This window comes from Salvia splendens, chromosome 1, assembly GCF_004379255.2.
Source record: "Salvia splendens isolate huo1 chromosome 1, SspV2, whole genome shotgun sequence".
NCBI classification, from domain to species: domain Eukaryota; kingdom Viridiplantae; phylum Streptophyta; class Magnoliopsida; order Lamiales; family Lamiaceae; genus Salvia; species Salvia splendens.
Genome location: NC_056032.1, coordinates 9,748,029 through 9,764,846, shown reverse-complemented (window position 1 = coordinate 9,764,846; position 16,818 = coordinate 9,748,029). Strand labels below are relative to the sequence as shown.

The window sequence follows — 16,818 nt, the reverse complement described above, 5'->3', positions numbered from 1 at the left end:
TTCCATCAAATTAATGTCATGTAATTATAATGCCATCAATGGGTTTAATTAATTATTTTGTTAAAGAACTCAAATTTGCTTATTTTTAGATGGATGGAGTATAATATAAGTGTATTAGAATTTTAATATGTGCTAATTGTCATGAAAGTCTTCAAAATGTGAGTGTAACGAGTTAATGGAATGTGGGGTTTATTATAAAAAATAGTAAAAAATAAGCGTGACAAATATTAATGGACGGACTAAAAAGGAAATTAGTGACAAATATTAACGGATGGGGGGAGTATTATTTTTTTAAATCATATGCTAGTATTTCAGTAATACAAGACAAAATAGAATCAATAAAACAAATTTCACATTTTTCTGCACTACCTTCACAACTACTTTTGACCAAAGAAAAAAGAAATTAAGGACTTTTCCAGAGAAAATAAAGTGTCACCCTTCCTATTGACAGTAAATAAAATTGAATTATACTAATATTGTGATCATTCATTTTATGATGCATATTGCATATTTTACTTGGAATATATTTACACGAAAGTACAGATAATATCTAAGCTAAGAAAGAGAAAAAAAAAATGAGGAGCTCAACGTCTATGAAAATTCATTTCTTGCATGACATATTTGTGGAGGGAATTTACCATAGCATGATATGAATTTTATATATTAATATTAATTGGCCATATTAAAGTTTAAACCCATTTGCCGTATGAATTTCATAGCATGTTCTAGTTAAGGATCTTAGTATCTTACAATTGTTTAAATATGAATCTTGAATCTTGAATCTTGAATCTTGAATCTTGGTTGCTTTGTTTCATCAAGGTAAGGTTGGTACCTTAGTGAAACTAGGTGTTTGGTTGTCAAATTATAGCTTTGTAAAGCCCGTGTTTCAGAACTAAGGCCCGCACTATTCATCAAATTTTACCCAGTTTCGAATCTACCTCAACACCCTCAGATTGAGTTAGATGGCCTCGATTTGTGTGTCAGCTTATACAATTAATTCCTTTTCCCTCTTGCACATCTTATCTCTTCTGCCTTTTCTCCCAAATTTCAGCTCAGGAACCATAGTGCAATAGCTTTCAAAGATCTAGAACTCACGGCCTAAAAATTCAGCGGTGCAAGGACGAAGCTACAGCATTGGCGCGAGCAGTGGCTCACTCTGCTGGGCATAATTGACGGTAAGCTTTTTTTTTCAATTGGGTAATTTGTTATACTTTTCAACCGGTCGCCGGTTGATTGGAGTGCCGCTCTCCGACATTTCAAATTTGAATATTTTGTACCCAATTTTAATATGCTGCTTACCTTATACCAATTGATAGATTGTTAAATGAGAAGGAATTCAATGTTTTCCCCAACAAATTCGCTTTTATGATGTGGGGATTAGTTAGGACGGGTAATAACAAACTAAAAATACTCTTTTGATACAGAGCATAAAACAACAGTTGTGTGGTTGATTGAGATTTCTTTTTTTTTCACTCAGACATATTTTCACGGCTGATTGGGTTCATTGGGTTTCATTCCAATACACCTACAATAAATAACTTACCATAGGTTTGAATATTGCTATGATTTCTGTATCATTTCCCTTTTTCTATACTTTTATTGGATGAATTGTCTGATTATTCTCAAGTCAAATGAAGTATTGAGGTGTTGGGGTGATAATGAACTCAAACTTAGTCCTCCGAGTTGATTAGTTTGCCTTGCTATATGAGTCTTTGGTCTTTGAATAGATAAATGTAGAAAATTCGTTCAGTCAGATATATGGTAGACATGCTTCTCTGATTGTGATGTTAAGATTCAGCTCAAATGTGTTTAGAACAATGAATTTTATTTCATTTTTTCTGTGCAGAAAATATCACGCATCGATTGTGTATGTTTATCATTCATGGCACCTCCGTTATCTACCTCTATAGCCATTTACCTTATGGTAGAAGACATAATGAATCTTTTCCATATGCAAACTACCATAATCTTGTATTTTTGTTTGAGGCACGGTAGACGTATGCGTAGACGTCATAGGCGGCACTTGATTAGGCATTACTCTCTTATAGATCGGATTCCACCACAAGTCCGGCATATGAATAGACTTGTATCTGTTAGCGACATTGACTGCTTAGTCAACCTTCGAATGGATAGGAATATCTTCGGGAGATTGTGTCTTCTTCTAAAGGAAGTTGGGGGGTTGCGAAATGGTAGATATGTATATGTGGAGGAGCAGGTTGCCATATTCCTAGGGATACTTGCACATCACAAAAAAAATCGTATAATATGTTTCAACTTCAAGCGGTCTGGTGAAACTATATCACACTATGTGCACATAGTTTTAAGAGTTGTTATAAGGCTACACAAAATTCTCTTACCTAAACCGGAACCTGTCACGGATGACAATGGCGACACAAGGTGGAAACATTTTAAGGTACTTTGTTCATTTTAAGAATACTTTGTTTATATCAGATTGCTTCCGGGTTAGACTTAATTATTTCTCTCATTCCAAAACCTTGGTTTCCTGTCTTATAATGATTCATATGGATGTATTGGAGCTTTAGACGGAACGTATATCAACATTCTTGTCAGTAACCCTGATAAGCCACGTTATCGCAATAGAAAAGGTCAAATCGCAACTAATACCCTTGCAGCTTATGACCGCAAAATGAGGTTTATGTATTTTTTTTACCTGGTTGGGAGGGCTCAGCCGGTGATGCTAGGGTGCTTTGAGATGCAGTGACTAGGGAAGATGGTTTAAAGGTGCCAAAAGGTTGTTATACATATAAATTCTTAGAAATTATGTATATAGGTTATGCCTTTTAATAATATTATGTTGTTGTACACTAATGAGAATACGGTTGTACGTCTTGATCTAGGAAATTACTTTCTATATGACAATGGATATGCAAACGCGGAAGGTTTTCTGACTCCATTTAAAGGCATTCGTTACCATTTAAACGAATGGGGAGAAGGCACACAAAAACCACAGAACGCACGCGAGTTGTTCAACCTAAGGCACAGTAAAGCACGTAACATTATCGAACGTGCTTTCGTTGTTCTCAAAATGCGATGGGGTGTGCTACGGAGTGCTAGTTTTTACCCGATAAAAACTCAGATTAGGATGATCATGGCATGTTTTCTCTTGCATAATTTTATACGAGGTGAAATGACACATGATCCAGTTGAAGATGCACTTGATATTGAGACAAATGGGGAGGCAGATAACAATGACTACGATCACATGGAATTTGTCGAACAAGTTGAACCAATCACTGATTGGACTCAAATGCAGGAAGACATGGCACAGTCCATGTGGTTGAATGTGTGCATTTTGACATTAGATAGTTATAAATCTAGTTACATAGAGATAATTAATCATGTGATATTTTTCTTGTTTCACTTGGTACTGTTTTTTGGTATTTGATTGTGCGTGTTTCTGACCATTTGATTTTGTTATGCAGCGAGGCAATGTCGACATCATCTGAAAATGGTGAACTAATACCAGAATGCACTTGTGGGCGTGGGAAAATGACTTATTATGTGCAGGGAAAAAGGTAAAACACAGTGGCTGATTTTTTTACAAATCTCCGGCAGACATGAAACATTCTGGATCCTTTTTGTGGTGTGATGACTTCCATAGCCAAAAAGATGGGGGCCGTATACCAGATTTTGTCTTGAATCAGGAATATCGTCCAAAGAAAACTGTTAGCAACATGATGACATCCAAAAATACAAGTGTGACTCCAAGTGAAGTAGGTTGTAGATCATGCGGTCGTTGCCGGGCCGAGGCGAAGATGAACATCATTTTAGCTTTCTTTGGAGTAATGTTGTTTATTCTATTATTGGGAACTTGCTTTAGGTTATTGTCTCGATAGGTTGTTGGCTCAGCTAGAGCATTACCGAAAAACCTATCTATCAATGTATTTGTTGTCAAATAGGTCTCTTTTGTAAACACTTTTGTAGTTATGTGTAGGATTTGATGTTATAGACCCATTTTGGTTGGTTGTATTTGTATGTTTTTCATGAAAATTTTCATGTAATGTTTGTACAGTGGATAAGTGAATAGGATACAAAAATTATGAATAGATAAAAATCTAACAAGGAAACATTAGTTTTTGAAGGGTTGGTGTTCAGTTGGGCAATATTTAATTACTAAGTGCTTCACCATGGAATTTTTTAATAATTCACATTAACATAAGCATAATAGCACATTACAATTCATAATCTCCCATATATTCCTAAGATTAACATAACTTCCTTACATTGCCAACCTCGTAGATATAGTAACACAAAAAGGGTGGCGTACATTTCGGGAAATATATACCTAGAAGTGCAAAAGGAGGGCTATGCATGGGCTGCATAGCTCCAAGTCAGTGCTTCCTATACCCACCAAATGGGCTCCAAGAAGCCGATGAGTACGCATTTGGCGAGCATGCTGGAGGAGTTAGCTGTTTGACGAGGTTACCAAGCTTTGGGTTTCCCAACTTCGAATCAAGTTTCACACTGGTCGGGTGAGAATAATAAGGTGGGAGATGGCCATTGTTGGACTCACGGTCGCGAGAATCGCCTTCTTCGTCGAATAGCTTGCGACGCACCGAACCGATCACAGTGATAAGAGGTGAGTTCACTTCGTCAGGATCAGTGGGCGTGGTGATGGTAGGCACAAACAGTAGAGGCAGAATTTCAGTGGAGTCAGAGATAACGATCACATTTGTCACTTCTTCAACCTTGACGTCCTCCATGCCAAATACAATAGCGAGACGAGAGAAATCAAGTTCGTCACAGTGGAAGTAAGCAGCGGCGAACGGATGATGCTATAAAAGTAAATATATAGTATGTAAGCATGCAAAATGTTGCTAAAAGGATGGCAAAGAGTCAAAGTAGGACTCACCTTAAAGATTTTTTTCCACACAGCTTCATCAGCCTGAATGAAGTGGTCTTTCACTTCCCATGTTACCCTGTAAGTCGCCACCATAGCCTTGAATGTGCGATATCGCAACTCGAAGAACTGCATTCGCTCTTTGATATCATCAGGAGTGAGCTGACAACCCAATTTCGTTTGAACGGCGTGGCTTGCTTCGAAGAAAACCTCCGCCGGTACTTGCTTCCCATTCCATCCGTGGACAGATTTCATCCTGACGGTAGTGACAAACACATATTTTGCATGTTTTTAAGGACTAGATTTAACTTGTTTTAAATGTCAATCATGAAAATTATGTTATTAAATTGCATATGTTATACATTTGGTATTTTTGACGTGTTTGTTGATAAATGATAGAAAAAGATAGAAAAAGGTGAAAAAAAGGGCAAAGTGCAGCAGCCTCTGTTCGAGCCCATTCTGGAAGCGATTTTGAAGTCCAATTAGTGCCTACTAGATACCAGTCTCTTCGTCTTCGAAAGACCTTCGCGTGGATACCTTAAACATCTAAATCGGAGTTCCGTGGAGAAAGTTATGGTCATTTTACAAACATCGCGCAGTGCAGTCAAAATCTGGCGGAAATTAGGCGGAAATTTACGGAATAAAAGAAATTATTATATTATGAAGCCAAATCTCTCCTATTTCTTGTAGGGCACGAAAATTATCAAAAATAAACCTTTTCCAGCCTATAAATACCTCTAAACCTAATTCATAATCTTCATCTCAGAGCCTCCAATCCTTCTCCATCTCTACACTTCTTCCATTTCATATTCCACCCTTATATTCATCCATCTTCCATTGGAGCGGAGCTCTGCAGATCCAGGCAAGAGAAGACTGAAGATTGAAGATTCAACCTTGGGTTTTATCAATTTCTTTCATGTCTCGTTCTTTAATTGTAGTTTTTACTTGTCTATGAGTAGAACATTAATTGTGGAATTTTTGGTGAAGATATTCAATTGTTTTTCCTTGTAAGCTCTTGCAGTTATTTGATTTATCTGGTGCTTTCTATGTTCAATTGATTAGCTACCTCTTGAATACATGTTAGAGTTGATTAGAGTACTCGGAAGACAAAATAATTGACTTGGAAAAAGGGATAATTCACACCTTAATTCAATAGAACTCGGGAGAGTTGAGGTTTTGAGTGAGGTCTTTGATCTTATATGCTTTTAGGAGTTAGGGGTTTAAGGGTTAGAAGGGGACTTCAATCCTATCACCTAATCTACAGGTTTCTCACCTCGGGAGGGGGTTTAATCTATAATTGTGATCGACTTAATAGCTCTGGAGACCGTAATTCAAGGAAGTCGATTGTGTTTTTGGATCCTAAAATTCTACATTCTTAAGCCTGCTTTGTATTATTTCTTTTTATGTTTTCCATTTTTTTATTTATTTCTTTCAATCTAGTTTAATTAATCAACCAAAAAATCACGTGTCTCTGGATAGTATATGACGCTTAGTATATGGTAGTCAGTTGCAATCTTATTCCCTGTGTTCGATATCCGGTACTGACCTTTAGCTATACTAGATCTACCCTGTATGCTTGTAGGTATTTTTAGTGCTAATAAATAGTGCATCAGGTAGTTGAGAGGATAACATCGTCCACACTCGGGGTCCATAACCCCTTGAAAAAGAACTTGTCTTGGAGGGGGATTGACACACCCATCTTTTGAAACGTAAGTTTTTTTTAAACAAGAAGAGGGACCTGATAATTTAGAGAGTGAAGCGAAGTTATTTTCAATTGTTGTTGGTTTAGGGGTATTTTAAAAGAGCTTAAATTGGTTGATGCGGGTGGAACAACCACCATATTTATTTTTAACTTCATTAAAGGCAGTTAATATGTGAATGACTTTTTCCTACCGCTAACCCGATCGGCACCGCACATCACAACCTCCATTAAAAGCATCAGACTCTGTACGTCTATCATAAATGGATGTGTTATTTGAAAGTGGATTATCAGAATTGATCATAAATGGTAATGTTATGAGCATTTATCACACTCTACCTAACAAAATTGAGTAGGTTCATAATCTAACAAATACTAAAATATACCCTCAGTCACATATGTTTTTCCCATTTCCGTGCGGACTGCAAAATATCAAACAGGGAGACAAATGAGCACTCTGACGATGGCAACAACAAGCGCTACTTCTCTTCCTAAGTAAGTTTCAAACACTTCATGATTCGACGTTGATTTGTTTCCTTAGGCTAAGCTTATAGTATAAATTTTCCTTACGTTGCACTTTTGGGAATAGTGTTCGGTGTGCGGATTACTGTCGATTGCCCAGTTTCTTGAAGCGGTTCTCAAGATTTTGAAACTGCGAAAGCATTGTAAGAATGCAATTTTCTCTTCTCTGCAAGTGTAGATATATGCTCAAATATCAAACTTCATTTTTGCAACTGCATCGCCTTCCAGCACAGTGGGTGAGAGAGTATGGGAATGACCTCCCACTCCATTGCACACTCTCCATGGAAAATGGAAAACGGTGGGTAGTGACGATGATAGAATTTGCCAATGGTTGTTACTTCATGTCTGGATGGGAGGAATTTGTGAAAGATAATTATATATCACACGGGGACGCCCTAACGTTTACTCATATTGGAGCCGGAGAATTCCACGTGATGCGCTACGACTCTAAGAATGGTTGCCCTCACCGAGACGATTGTAATGGTGGGTTTCTAACGTTTACTACGCATTAGAAGATTTCTTGTAATTAATTATATAAAGTTATGTCGAAATCTTCTTATAATCTCCATGTAGTGTGGGATCCCTCATGGGAAGGACCAGCCAAGGTAGAGCCTGATTTGGACACCTCAGACGACTACGAGTCCTTCGAAGATGAGTTGTCGGACGACTCTGGAGCGGTACATAACCCAACGCATGAGGTATTGGGGATGGGAGTGATTCCACAGTTTAGTGTGATGCTCAAGAAGACCAAGTATGAGCACTCATTAGTAAGAGACTTCATATTTCCTTTTATACTCAATCACATCATATAACAAATATCTACATCTAATGCCAACTATTAACTATAAAGCTTGATTAGAATGGAAAAATTTAACTCCAAAATAGACTAAAATTACACTTAATAATGTAATAATCTCCCAGTACTGATATTAGTATTCTTTACTACTTCTTAGAAATCAAATCAATTGATTTCTTCATTTTCAAGTCATAATACAAATCAACTACTTCATTTTTATCACAGTTCTCTGTTAATATACATTTTAGTTTTATTCTATCAATTGTTATTATCATTTGCAAGATCAATATATTCGTTAGAAACCCAATTCACTGATTTCTAACCTCAAATTGTCATTCCATAATATTTTCAGTTGCAGAAATTTCCATCGGGTTTCTGTAAGAAACATCTTTCTATGATATCATCGGCATGCATTGGGGCATATTTTACAGTGGAGGATCAGACTTGGCAGATGGTGCTCCGCAACAAGAATGGCAAGATTCGCACTAAACGTGGGTGGAAGCGATTCATGACCAATAACCGTGTTCGAGCAGGGATGCGTTGCACCTTTCAGTTAATCGACGTTGATGAGGTGCAATTCTATGTTACCTTTGAACTTTGATTTGGTGGTCTAATGTTATGCCTGGTTCCTCTTTTGACTGATGTTGCTTCATGAAACCATTACGTTTTGGGGTTTACTTGGATTTTTCTTAAGACTTTCATGAAAGACTCTGTTATTGTATGCTTAACCTTCACAAATGTGTGAGCATTGGTGCATCATTTCTGTCGCTGTTGTAGTGTCTATTATGTCAAAGTTTGGTGATGAAGTGAATATTATCACTATATTTTGTAAGGTGATGTAAAATAGCTAATGAACTAATATCTATTAGAAATCTTTGTTGCCAGCAATTCAAAATGCAACATCTATTATATTAACAAGCAATTCATTTATCACATAATAGTTGTGCGTATGTATAAGCACATAGTCAGACATCAACCATCTTAATAAACATATCAAATATTGTAGCTACATAGAGTTTTAAGTTCATATATATAGAAGCAATGCTGTCAAAAAAGTCATAGCCAAAATGTCTCCATGACTGTCGAGATGAAGCCAAAACGATATCCAAATAACGCAATGCATCGCTAAAAAAGATCAGACTAGACATCAGATGAGGTGTTCGTTCTCCATGACTCGTATCACATAGCCTGGTTTTTTGGCATCGGGCAAATCCATAAAGATCTCCAAGCGTGAGTTTTCCTTCCCGATGATGTCACATACATCATATTTTTGTGCATCTTATAGCTCCGGCATGTTGTCAAGGTGACGAAAGATCTCTTGTTTTGCTTTGCCGAGGTCCATGTCATATCCAATGCGTGAGGATAGTGTATCCTGAGAATTGGTCTCGGCATGGAGCTTACTTAGAAGTTTTAGCAAGCCATCACCCTCATCACTTCCCTTGCGCTTACGGCTGCATTTTTTTGGTGGAGGATTTTCCTTTTGGCTTCGGGAAGTACTTCCTTCTCCAGGCTCAGTTGCTACTGTCGGGTGTAATGGTTCATCAGATAGTATCTTATCCAAAAACACATGATAATCACCGTACCCCTCTGCATTACCAGTGAGTTCTTCTTGCACAAAGTTCTTGTCGGCCTCAGACACACCCTCAGAATCTCCACCTGAAGCCCTGTCCTTCACAAAGATGTATTTCCAATCATACCAATATGGCCAAGACTTCCATCGCATGCACCTTGCATTCTTATCTTGCTACATCAAAGTTTCAGTGAGCATGTATTAGTACAATATGGTATAATTAGAGCCATAAGTGGATTGCATCGAAAAATTAGATTAACAAAGATAGGTAGAGGATGTCCTTACTCTAATGATCTGATCCCATTGGTCGTCATCACAATGAATTTTGAAATCACCATGTTCGTTAAAACCAACACCGCTCCTCTCGAGGATCTGGGCAAATGAGTAGTAGTTCTTCTTCCATGCCGATATCTTAGAAGTGATTTCCGGGCTAACCTTTAGATCAGTGTTGGGGAAGTCCGTCTTCAACCAATGGTCGAGCTTCTTCTGATACCCTGAACGGAATCCATTATCAGATTTCCATCTTTGAGCCACCAACTCCTTCAGTGCACCAATAAGAGCAACATCTTCACGGTCTGACCAACTCCGCCTTGCTCTGTTACACTTGCGGTAGCTGGTTCTTCGATATTGGTTGCTTCCTATAATAGGAGAATAAATATATAACACTTGTTCGAGTAAATTTGTTAACCGGACTGTCACAAAAATTAGTGGGGAATGTGGAGGTGAGCGGGGATGGATGACAACAGACTGACCTTAAGTGCCTTGGCTTAAATTAGCCGAAGGAACTGAAGGTGAAAATTGTCGATAGTCTGCCATAGTTTCTGGAAAATTAAATGACAAATAATTTATCAAATAGAATCAGTAAAATACTCCATAGAAGAAACACCAGTTGGGACATGAACTTGTGTGCATAATACAGATTGTTTCTATACATTGGGTGACAAGAAATTAATATACAACAGAAGGCCACCAACAGACAATAACAAGGATATCTCGATGAAAACTTTCCTACCAAGCCACAAAAATATCAGGGCACAAAAAAAAAATACACCATCTCTGCACCATTGTAAATTTGAAAATATTCCACATAGGGGTGTGCATTCGGGTTTCGGTTCGGTTTTTTGTCAAAACCGAACCAAAACCGAAAAACCGAATTTAGTTCAAAATCCAAACCGAACCGAACCCGAAAAACCGAAAAACTGAAACCGAAAAACTGAAAACCGAACTTAAAAAACCGAAAACCCGAACAAAACCGAAAAAACCGAAAAACCTGAAAAAATAAATATAATATTAATATATATATGTGTATTTTATTTTATTTTATATATACTAATAGAATATTTATATATAATATAAAATTAATAATACATATAATATATATAATATAGTAGAATTTATTAAAATAATATACTATATATTATATATAATATAATATATTAAATTAATAGAATATATATATATATAATTCGGTTATTCGGTTTTTCGGTTTTTTCTTCGCCCGAACCGAACCGAAAAACCGAAATTTTTGTATTTTCAAAACCGAACCGAACCGAACCGAAAAACCGAAATAACCGAACCGAATTTCAAAATTTCGGTTTGGTTCGGTTCGGATATTCGGTTTCCGGTTTTTTTGCTCACCCCTAAATTTCCACATACCTCTTCTCTGTATGAAGTGAGATAGTAGCTACCTGCGATGAGAAGTGAACTCCGTGCGATGACGAAGTTGAGCTTTCTCCTGAAGGCGCCAAAGTGAGAGCCTTCTCCCGCGATAAATTTTGGAACTACTACGATTTGGAAATATATTTGATTAGGTCTAATAAGTGAGGAGCATACGTGTCATTTAGCCTGCTTAACTCAATTAAAAAATGGCAACCAAACGTCACATGAGTTTATTTTCCTACACTGACTTCTATTAACCAAACGGTGGGTTTCATAACCCATCTAGGCCCAAAACCCATCTGCCATGACATGATTTATTTAATCTGATTGAAACCATCTAAGTAACCAAACGACTCCTTATTCAATTGATTCAAAATGTATGGTTGTCCTTTTTGGAATATTTCTTGTTTACCAAAAACTTTCTATAAATGGATGGCAACTAATAACTAGCCAGAATTAAATACACAGTATTCCCTCCGTCCGCGAATAAGAGTCTCATTTCATTCTAGCACGAATTTTAAGAAATGTTAAAAAAAAGTAGGTGAAAGAAAGTTAGTGGAATATGAGTTTCACTTATATATATTATTATTAAATGACATGTTAGTGAAATGAGTTAGTGAAATGTGAGCATCTTTACCATTTATAGTAATTTTGAACCGGGACTCCTATTCGCAGACGGACCAAAATGAAAAAAATGGAACTACTATTAGCAGGATGGAGGAAATACTTAATTGGACTGATTCTGATCTGATTCTATTATATTGAAATATCATTTAAAGCATTAGTAACATTAATACTACTCCCTCCGTTCCCTCATAGTTGAGGCGAAACTTTTTGACACGGAGTTTAAGAAAGGAATATTGAGTGTAATAAATAGATAAAAAAGTACTAAGAAAGAGAAAAAAGTAGAGAGAATAAAGTAAAATGTGAATAAAGTAGAGAGAGTAAAGTAAGAAAGAGAAAAAAATTATTATATATGGAAATGAATCAATCATGAGGTAATTCTCGAAATAGAAAAATGACTCAACTACGAGGAACAGTGGGAGTATTTAAACATTTACCTTAAAATTTTCAACACACATACTTGCCCATTAATATCTACATTCTCAAATCATAACTTGACAAATTTTCATCAAAGATACAATACTATACAAATAAACATCCTCAGAACACCCTAAAAAGCACTATAAGTCTATAACTTCAAGTAATTATTGATATTAAAATCATTAATCTACAGTCATGGGAACACCCCATATTTGGCATCAAGTTAATTATTTGAGTAGGGGAACTCCGACGTCGGAATCTTGATCCGACCACCGGAAGTTTTACTCCGGTTTGGTCTCTTAATTAAATGGGTCCTTACTATCATCACAAAAATTATTGGGGACAATTTTATTAATTTCTCTTTTCCGGTTGGTGGGTCAACCCCAACTATTTTTATTGAGGTGTTTACTGTTTAATAGTACTTGAATATTCCTCTAGAATTCAAGGGCAAAATTTAAAATAAGAAAGTAGGAGTACTAGAAAAAGGAAAGAATTCAATATCATTTCAGACACAGGAGGCTCATGTGAGATATCGTGGATAGTATGCTGTCAAAAATAATTTTCTTTCTGTTTATATCTACTACTTTTATTCTATCTTCTCTACATCTTCACCTTTAATTTAGTAATTTTCAAACAAGGATGGTGATTAATAACTTAATACTATTAGAGAGCCATTATAAAATAAACTCAATACTCAAATTTACTCTGAACTATCACTAGTTTATCAAACAATATGTACATACATGAAACAATATCAATAAAATTTTGTGCTATTTATAAACTGTGCGTGAATTTGATGTGATTTAGCATGTAAATATATCTGTAAAAATACATTTGTAATATCATATTCAATACAACATTATTTTGAGTTTGGAAATTTTATTAAAAAATGGGAAAAAAAATATTTTGCCACCAAGCCTTACATGCTAGTAATTTAGTAGGCTTTCATTAATTATTAATATTCAGTCTATACCAAGAATACAGATTGATTGGAATATACTACTACTATACAAGAATTAAGAAAAGTCATTGGAAAATTAAATTTTACAATCAACTAACTAATAATAAAGGGAAATGGAGTAATAAAAAAAGGCCAAAATTTATTAGCAACATTAATAGTCCAAATATAGACTACTTATAAAATTATCTTCATTTTTCAGTCGCACCGACTCTCATAACTTGCTCCACTCTTCTCAACTCTGCCCCCTCTCTCTCTACAGTGCCGCAATGCCGCCATGCTTGTTTCTCTCTCGTCTATTTTCAGGCAACACAACAAACTAGCTGGCCTCATCCTGCAACGAGAGAGAGAGAGAGAGAGAGAGAGAAGTAACAGTCCCTTCTCAAAGATCTCGAAAAACAGAGGAGATCTGTGAGAAACACAACACAGCTTTAAAAATGGGTGAAATATCTGGAAAGAGCTTCATAGCGGAATCATTGCCGGGGTACTCTTCGGACATTGGAGGGCAAATTGGGATGCTGTGGGAGTTGATAAAGGCGCCATTGATAGTGCCGTTGCTGACGATATGTGTGTACATTTGTCTGGCGATGTCCATCATGGTTTTCATGGAGAGGCTTTACATGGGTGTGGTCATCGTTTTGGTGAAGCTCTTCTGGAAGAAGCCTGAAAAGAGATACAAATGGGAGCCCATGAAAGACGACTTGGAAGAGGGGAGTGCCGCTTTCCCTCTGGTCCTCGTTCAGATCCCCATGTTCAACGAAAAAGAGGTATCTCCCTTTTCTCATCATCAGTAATTAAGCTCCTTTTTCACGGTAAATGATGAAATGAAATCCATCGCAGGTCTACAAGATTTCGATTGGTGCTGCCTCTAATTTATCGTGGCCTGCTGATAGGCTCGTCATTCAAGTTCTCGACGACTCCACCGACTTTCTTATCAAGGTAGTATTACTACAGTATTTGTTATTGTAAATTGATGGAGTACGTACTAAACAAGCCCAACAGCAGTAAAGCCCATCAGCCTAAAGCCCAAGAAAGAGTATCAGTTCGGCATGACTAAAGAGTATCAGAGTTCAGTTCGGCACAACCAAAGAGTTCGGCCCCAGCCTACAGCTCAGTAAAAGCCAACCAATCAAACTCTGCTCTCAGGTCGGCATCAAGCTCTACTCTCAGATCGGCAAAAGCTGCTCGGCAATAATTCAGCAGTTCGGTCTCAGTATTCGACCGAACTAGGAGATAGTGGACTCATGCAGGATTTCCATCTCCACTACACCCACGATCTATTTAGTGGTGTCAAGCAGTCTTTAACTCATGCAGGATAGTGGACCCATGCAAGATCGCCACGATCTCCACGACATCCACTGCCTAGTAAATGGTGCTGCATGCCACAATCTTGGTTCAATGTATAAATAGAACCTAGATCAGATAGATAAAAAAAAGTTCTGTTAAGCTCTCTAGAGATAAAAGATCAAATAGCAAGTCTGTATTGTAAGCTGTAAAAAACAGATCAAGCAATACAACTCTGCCCTCTTTTCTTCCCGTGGACGTAGATTTACCTCAGTAAATCGAACCACGTAAATTCTCTGTGTCGTGATCTGCATTTTCCTGCATTCATCACCATCAAAAATTTGCGGACTCATCACTGGCGCCGTCTGTGGGAAACAGAGAACCAAATTTGTGATAAAGCGAATTTTTGACCCTTTTTTCCACCCCAAAAAAATGCATACCAGATCACATACTACCCGTAATACCGTTCGTGACAACCGTGAGGAAGCTAGTCCAGCTCGCAGGTCTGAAAAACGGCCTCGGGAGACATCTACCTCCGGTTCTCACGAAGAAGGAACAAGCCACTCCAGGAGAGATCGCACCGAGTCTTCCCAACAGCCCGATTTAAATGAAGCTGTCAAGCTGTTCTTGGCTGAGAAGCAGGATGAGTTCTTAACCTTCCTGCAGAAGAGCCAACAGCCGGAGAAGACAACGGCGGATTCTCCCTCCTCATCCAGACATGAAAGTCACTACCGCAGTAGTGACGTGTCTTCCAGGAGAAAGAATCCTCTACCCCGACATGTTCCTGTTCCTCCTCGGTACCGGAACCACAGGAGAACTCCATCTCCTCCGTACCGAAGAAATATCGGGTTCGCCATGTACGGAGCATTAAAGACTCCGTTCTCGGACGATATCACCCGAACTCCTTTGCCGCGGAACTACCGGACACCGTCAATGACTTATGACGGGCTAGTGGATCCTCATGACTTCCTGGGACGCTATCAGTATAACATGGCGAACCAGGGTCTCAATGAGGTCCATATGTGCAAGCTGTTCCCCGAGCTGCTTATCGGGAACGCCAGAAGGTGGTTCGACAGCCTTCCTCAAGGCAGCATTAGATCCTACCGAGATCTAATGGATGCTTTCCACAGGAGGTTCTTTCAGAAAGCGGAAGCCCGAAGTACTTCGGCTCAGCTGCTTTCTATACGTCAAGGTTGCGACGAAAAGATCAGCGACTTCATGACGAGATTCCACAAGGAATGCCTACAAGTAGATGATCTCAACGATCTACTTGTCATTTCGGCATTCCAAAATGGAATCCTGCCCGGAGCTCTCTACAGAAAGCTCGTGGAATGCAGTCCGCAAACAGCTCAAGAGATGTGGGACATTGCGGACCAGTTCTCCCGTGCCGATGAGGCAGACCGTCGCAAACGGTCTTTAGACAGCTCATCCCGAGGAGACAGGAGGAAGCCCGATCATAGCGATCAGGGACATCCTCGCCGAACTCCTTTTGGCGATCAGGGACATCCTCGCCGAACTCCTTTCGAAAGGATTCAAAGGACTCCGGTGCAAGACCGATTGGGGCCACGTCTCAATCCTGAGAAGCCGCCCGCTCAGTTCGTACCATTGAACAAGTCAAGAGCGGAAATTTTCGAACTGCATTCGGATATGTTCGAAAAGCCAAGGCGGACGACGAAATCGGCCGCGCGCCGACCTCAGGATCAATATTGCTCCTTCCATCAAGACTACGGTCACGATACCGAGGAGTGCCGACATTTGGCTGCAGGTATTGATGCCCTTGTGAAAGCAGGGACGTTAAAAAAATACCAAAGCAAGCAGCCGAAAAAGAACAAAAAGCAGGGAGGTGCGAACTGCGCTCCTCAGGATCCGAAAAGGCAACAGGATCCCGAAGACGACAACGAGCCGCAATATGATGGAGTAATCCTAACTATTGACGCTCTCCCTGCCGGGAAGACTAAATCGTCTCTGAAGTCATAGAGCAGAAAAAGGCTTTTGACGAGCTCAAAAGTTATTTAGCCGAGCTTCCAATTCTCTCTGCTCCAACAGATGCCGAAGTGATTTTCTTATACTTAGCGGCATCCGATCAAACCATTAGCGCGGTGCTTGTACGAGAAGAAGGCCTAAAGCAGTTTCCCATCTACTTTACAAGCCGAGCATTAAGAGGTCCAGAAACAAGGTATCAACCTCTGGAAAAAATTGCTCTGGCGTTAGTAAATGCAGCAAGGAGACTGCGGCCATACTTCTATGCTCACAAGGTATGCGTCTTAACCGATCTGCCTCTTCGGCAAGTTTTGACCAAGCCAGAAGCATCAGGCAGAATCGCCAAATGGGCCATAGAGCTGGGAGAACACTCAATCGAGTACCTACCTCGAAAAGCCATCAAGGGACAAGCCTTGGCAGATTTTCTTGCAGAGGCCAAGTTCGA

At 38.6% G+C, this 16,818-nt stretch overlaps 3 protein-coding genes across 10 annotated transcripts; all 3 read left to right on the top strand.

Annotated features, from left to right (window-relative positions):
- Positions 1–569: 569 nt before the first annotated feature.
- Positions 570–4,040, top strand: LOC121741516. Of its 4 annotated transcripts, none has more exons than XR_006037892.1 (3): positions 570–1,175; positions 1,847–2,413; positions 3,444–4,040. XR_006037892.1 is itself a non-coding variant. In XM_042134304.1 (2 exons), exons 1-2 carry the CDS (start codon positions 2,795–2,797, stop codon positions 3,465–3,467), a joined length of 534 nt encoding a protein of 177 aa, XP_041990238.1. In that variant the 5' UTR covers positions 2,421–2,794; the 3' UTR covers positions 3,468–4,040. The 4 variants fall into 4 exon arrangements, 1 of the variants encoding a protein (XP_041990238.1); XR_006037893.1 differs by lacking the exons at positions 570–1,175; positions 1,847–2,413 and adding exons at positions 2,421–2,752; positions 2,859–3,304; XR_006037891.1 differs by lacking the exon at positions 1,847–2,413.
- Positions 4,041–6,886: 2,846 nt separating this feature from the next.
- LOC121798782 (B3 domain-containing protein REM20-like) lies at positions 6,887–8,757 on the top strand. Of its 4 annotated transcripts, none has more exons than XM_042197982.1 (5): positions 6,887–7,055; positions 7,150–7,225; positions 7,316–7,565; positions 7,656–7,849; positions 8,231–8,757. In XM_042197982.1, exons 3-5 carry the CDS (start codon positions 7,364–7,366, stop codon positions 8,477–8,479), a joined length of 645 nt encoding a protein of 214 aa, XP_042053916.1. In that variant the 5' UTR covers positions 6,887–7,055; positions 7,150–7,225; positions 7,316–7,363; the 3' UTR covers positions 8,480–8,757. The 4 variants fall into 4 exon arrangements, with proteins under 4 accessions (XP_042053916.1, XP_042053908.1, XP_042053924.1 ...); XM_042197974.1 differs by having other exon boundaries at positions 7,311–7,565; XM_042197990.1 differs by having other exon boundaries at positions 7,150–7,565; positions 7,656–7,833.
- Positions 8,758–13,334: 4,577 nt separating this feature from the next.
- On the top strand, positions 13,335–14,183 carry LOC121741500 (glucomannan 4-beta-mannosyltransferase 2-like). 2 transcript variants are annotated; one of them, XM_042134284.1, is made up of 3 exons: positions 13,335–13,876; positions 13,950–14,048; positions 14,112–14,134. In XM_042134284.1, the coding sequence occupies exons 1-3, from the start codon at positions 13,547–13,549 to the stop codon at positions 14,115–14,117; spliced, it is 435 nt and encodes a 144-aa protein (XP_041990218.1). In that variant the 5' UTR covers positions 13,335–13,546; the 3' UTR covers positions 14,118–14,134. The 2 variants fall into 2 exon arrangements, with proteins under 2 accessions (XP_041990218.1, XP_041990209.1); XM_042134275.1 differs by having other exon boundaries at positions 13,950–14,183.
- The last annotated feature ends 2,635 nt before the right edge of the window (positions 14,184–16,818 follow it).

Coding starts and splice junctions, on each gene's coding strand:
- LOC121741516 (XM_042134304.1), top strand. CDS start 2,795: ATGCCTTTTAATAATATTATGTTGTTGTACACTAATGAGAATACGGTT. Junction 3,305..3,443: donor CACAGTCCATGTGGTTGAAT/GTGTGCATTTTG, acceptor TTTGTTATGCAG/CGAGGCAATGTCGACATCAT.
- LOC121798782 (XM_042197964.1), top strand. CDS start 7,232: ATGCAATTTTCTCTTCTCTGCAAGTGTAGATATATGCTCAAATATCAA. Junction 7,566..7,655: donor TCACCGAGACGATTGTAATG/GTGGGTTTCTAA, acceptor ATCTCCATGTAG/TGTGGGATCCCTCATGGGAA. Junction 7,850..8,230: donor CCAAGTATGAGCACTCATTA/GTAAGAGACTTC, acceptor TAATATTTTCAG/TTGCAGAAATTTCCATCGGG.
- LOC121741500 (XM_042134275.1), top strand. CDS start 13,547: ATGGGTGAAATATCTGGAAAGAGCTTCATAGCGGAATCATTGCCGGGG. Junction 13,877..13,949: donor CCATGTTCAACGAAAAAGAG/GTATCTCCCTTT, acceptor AATCCATCGCAG/GTCTACAAGATTTCGATTGG.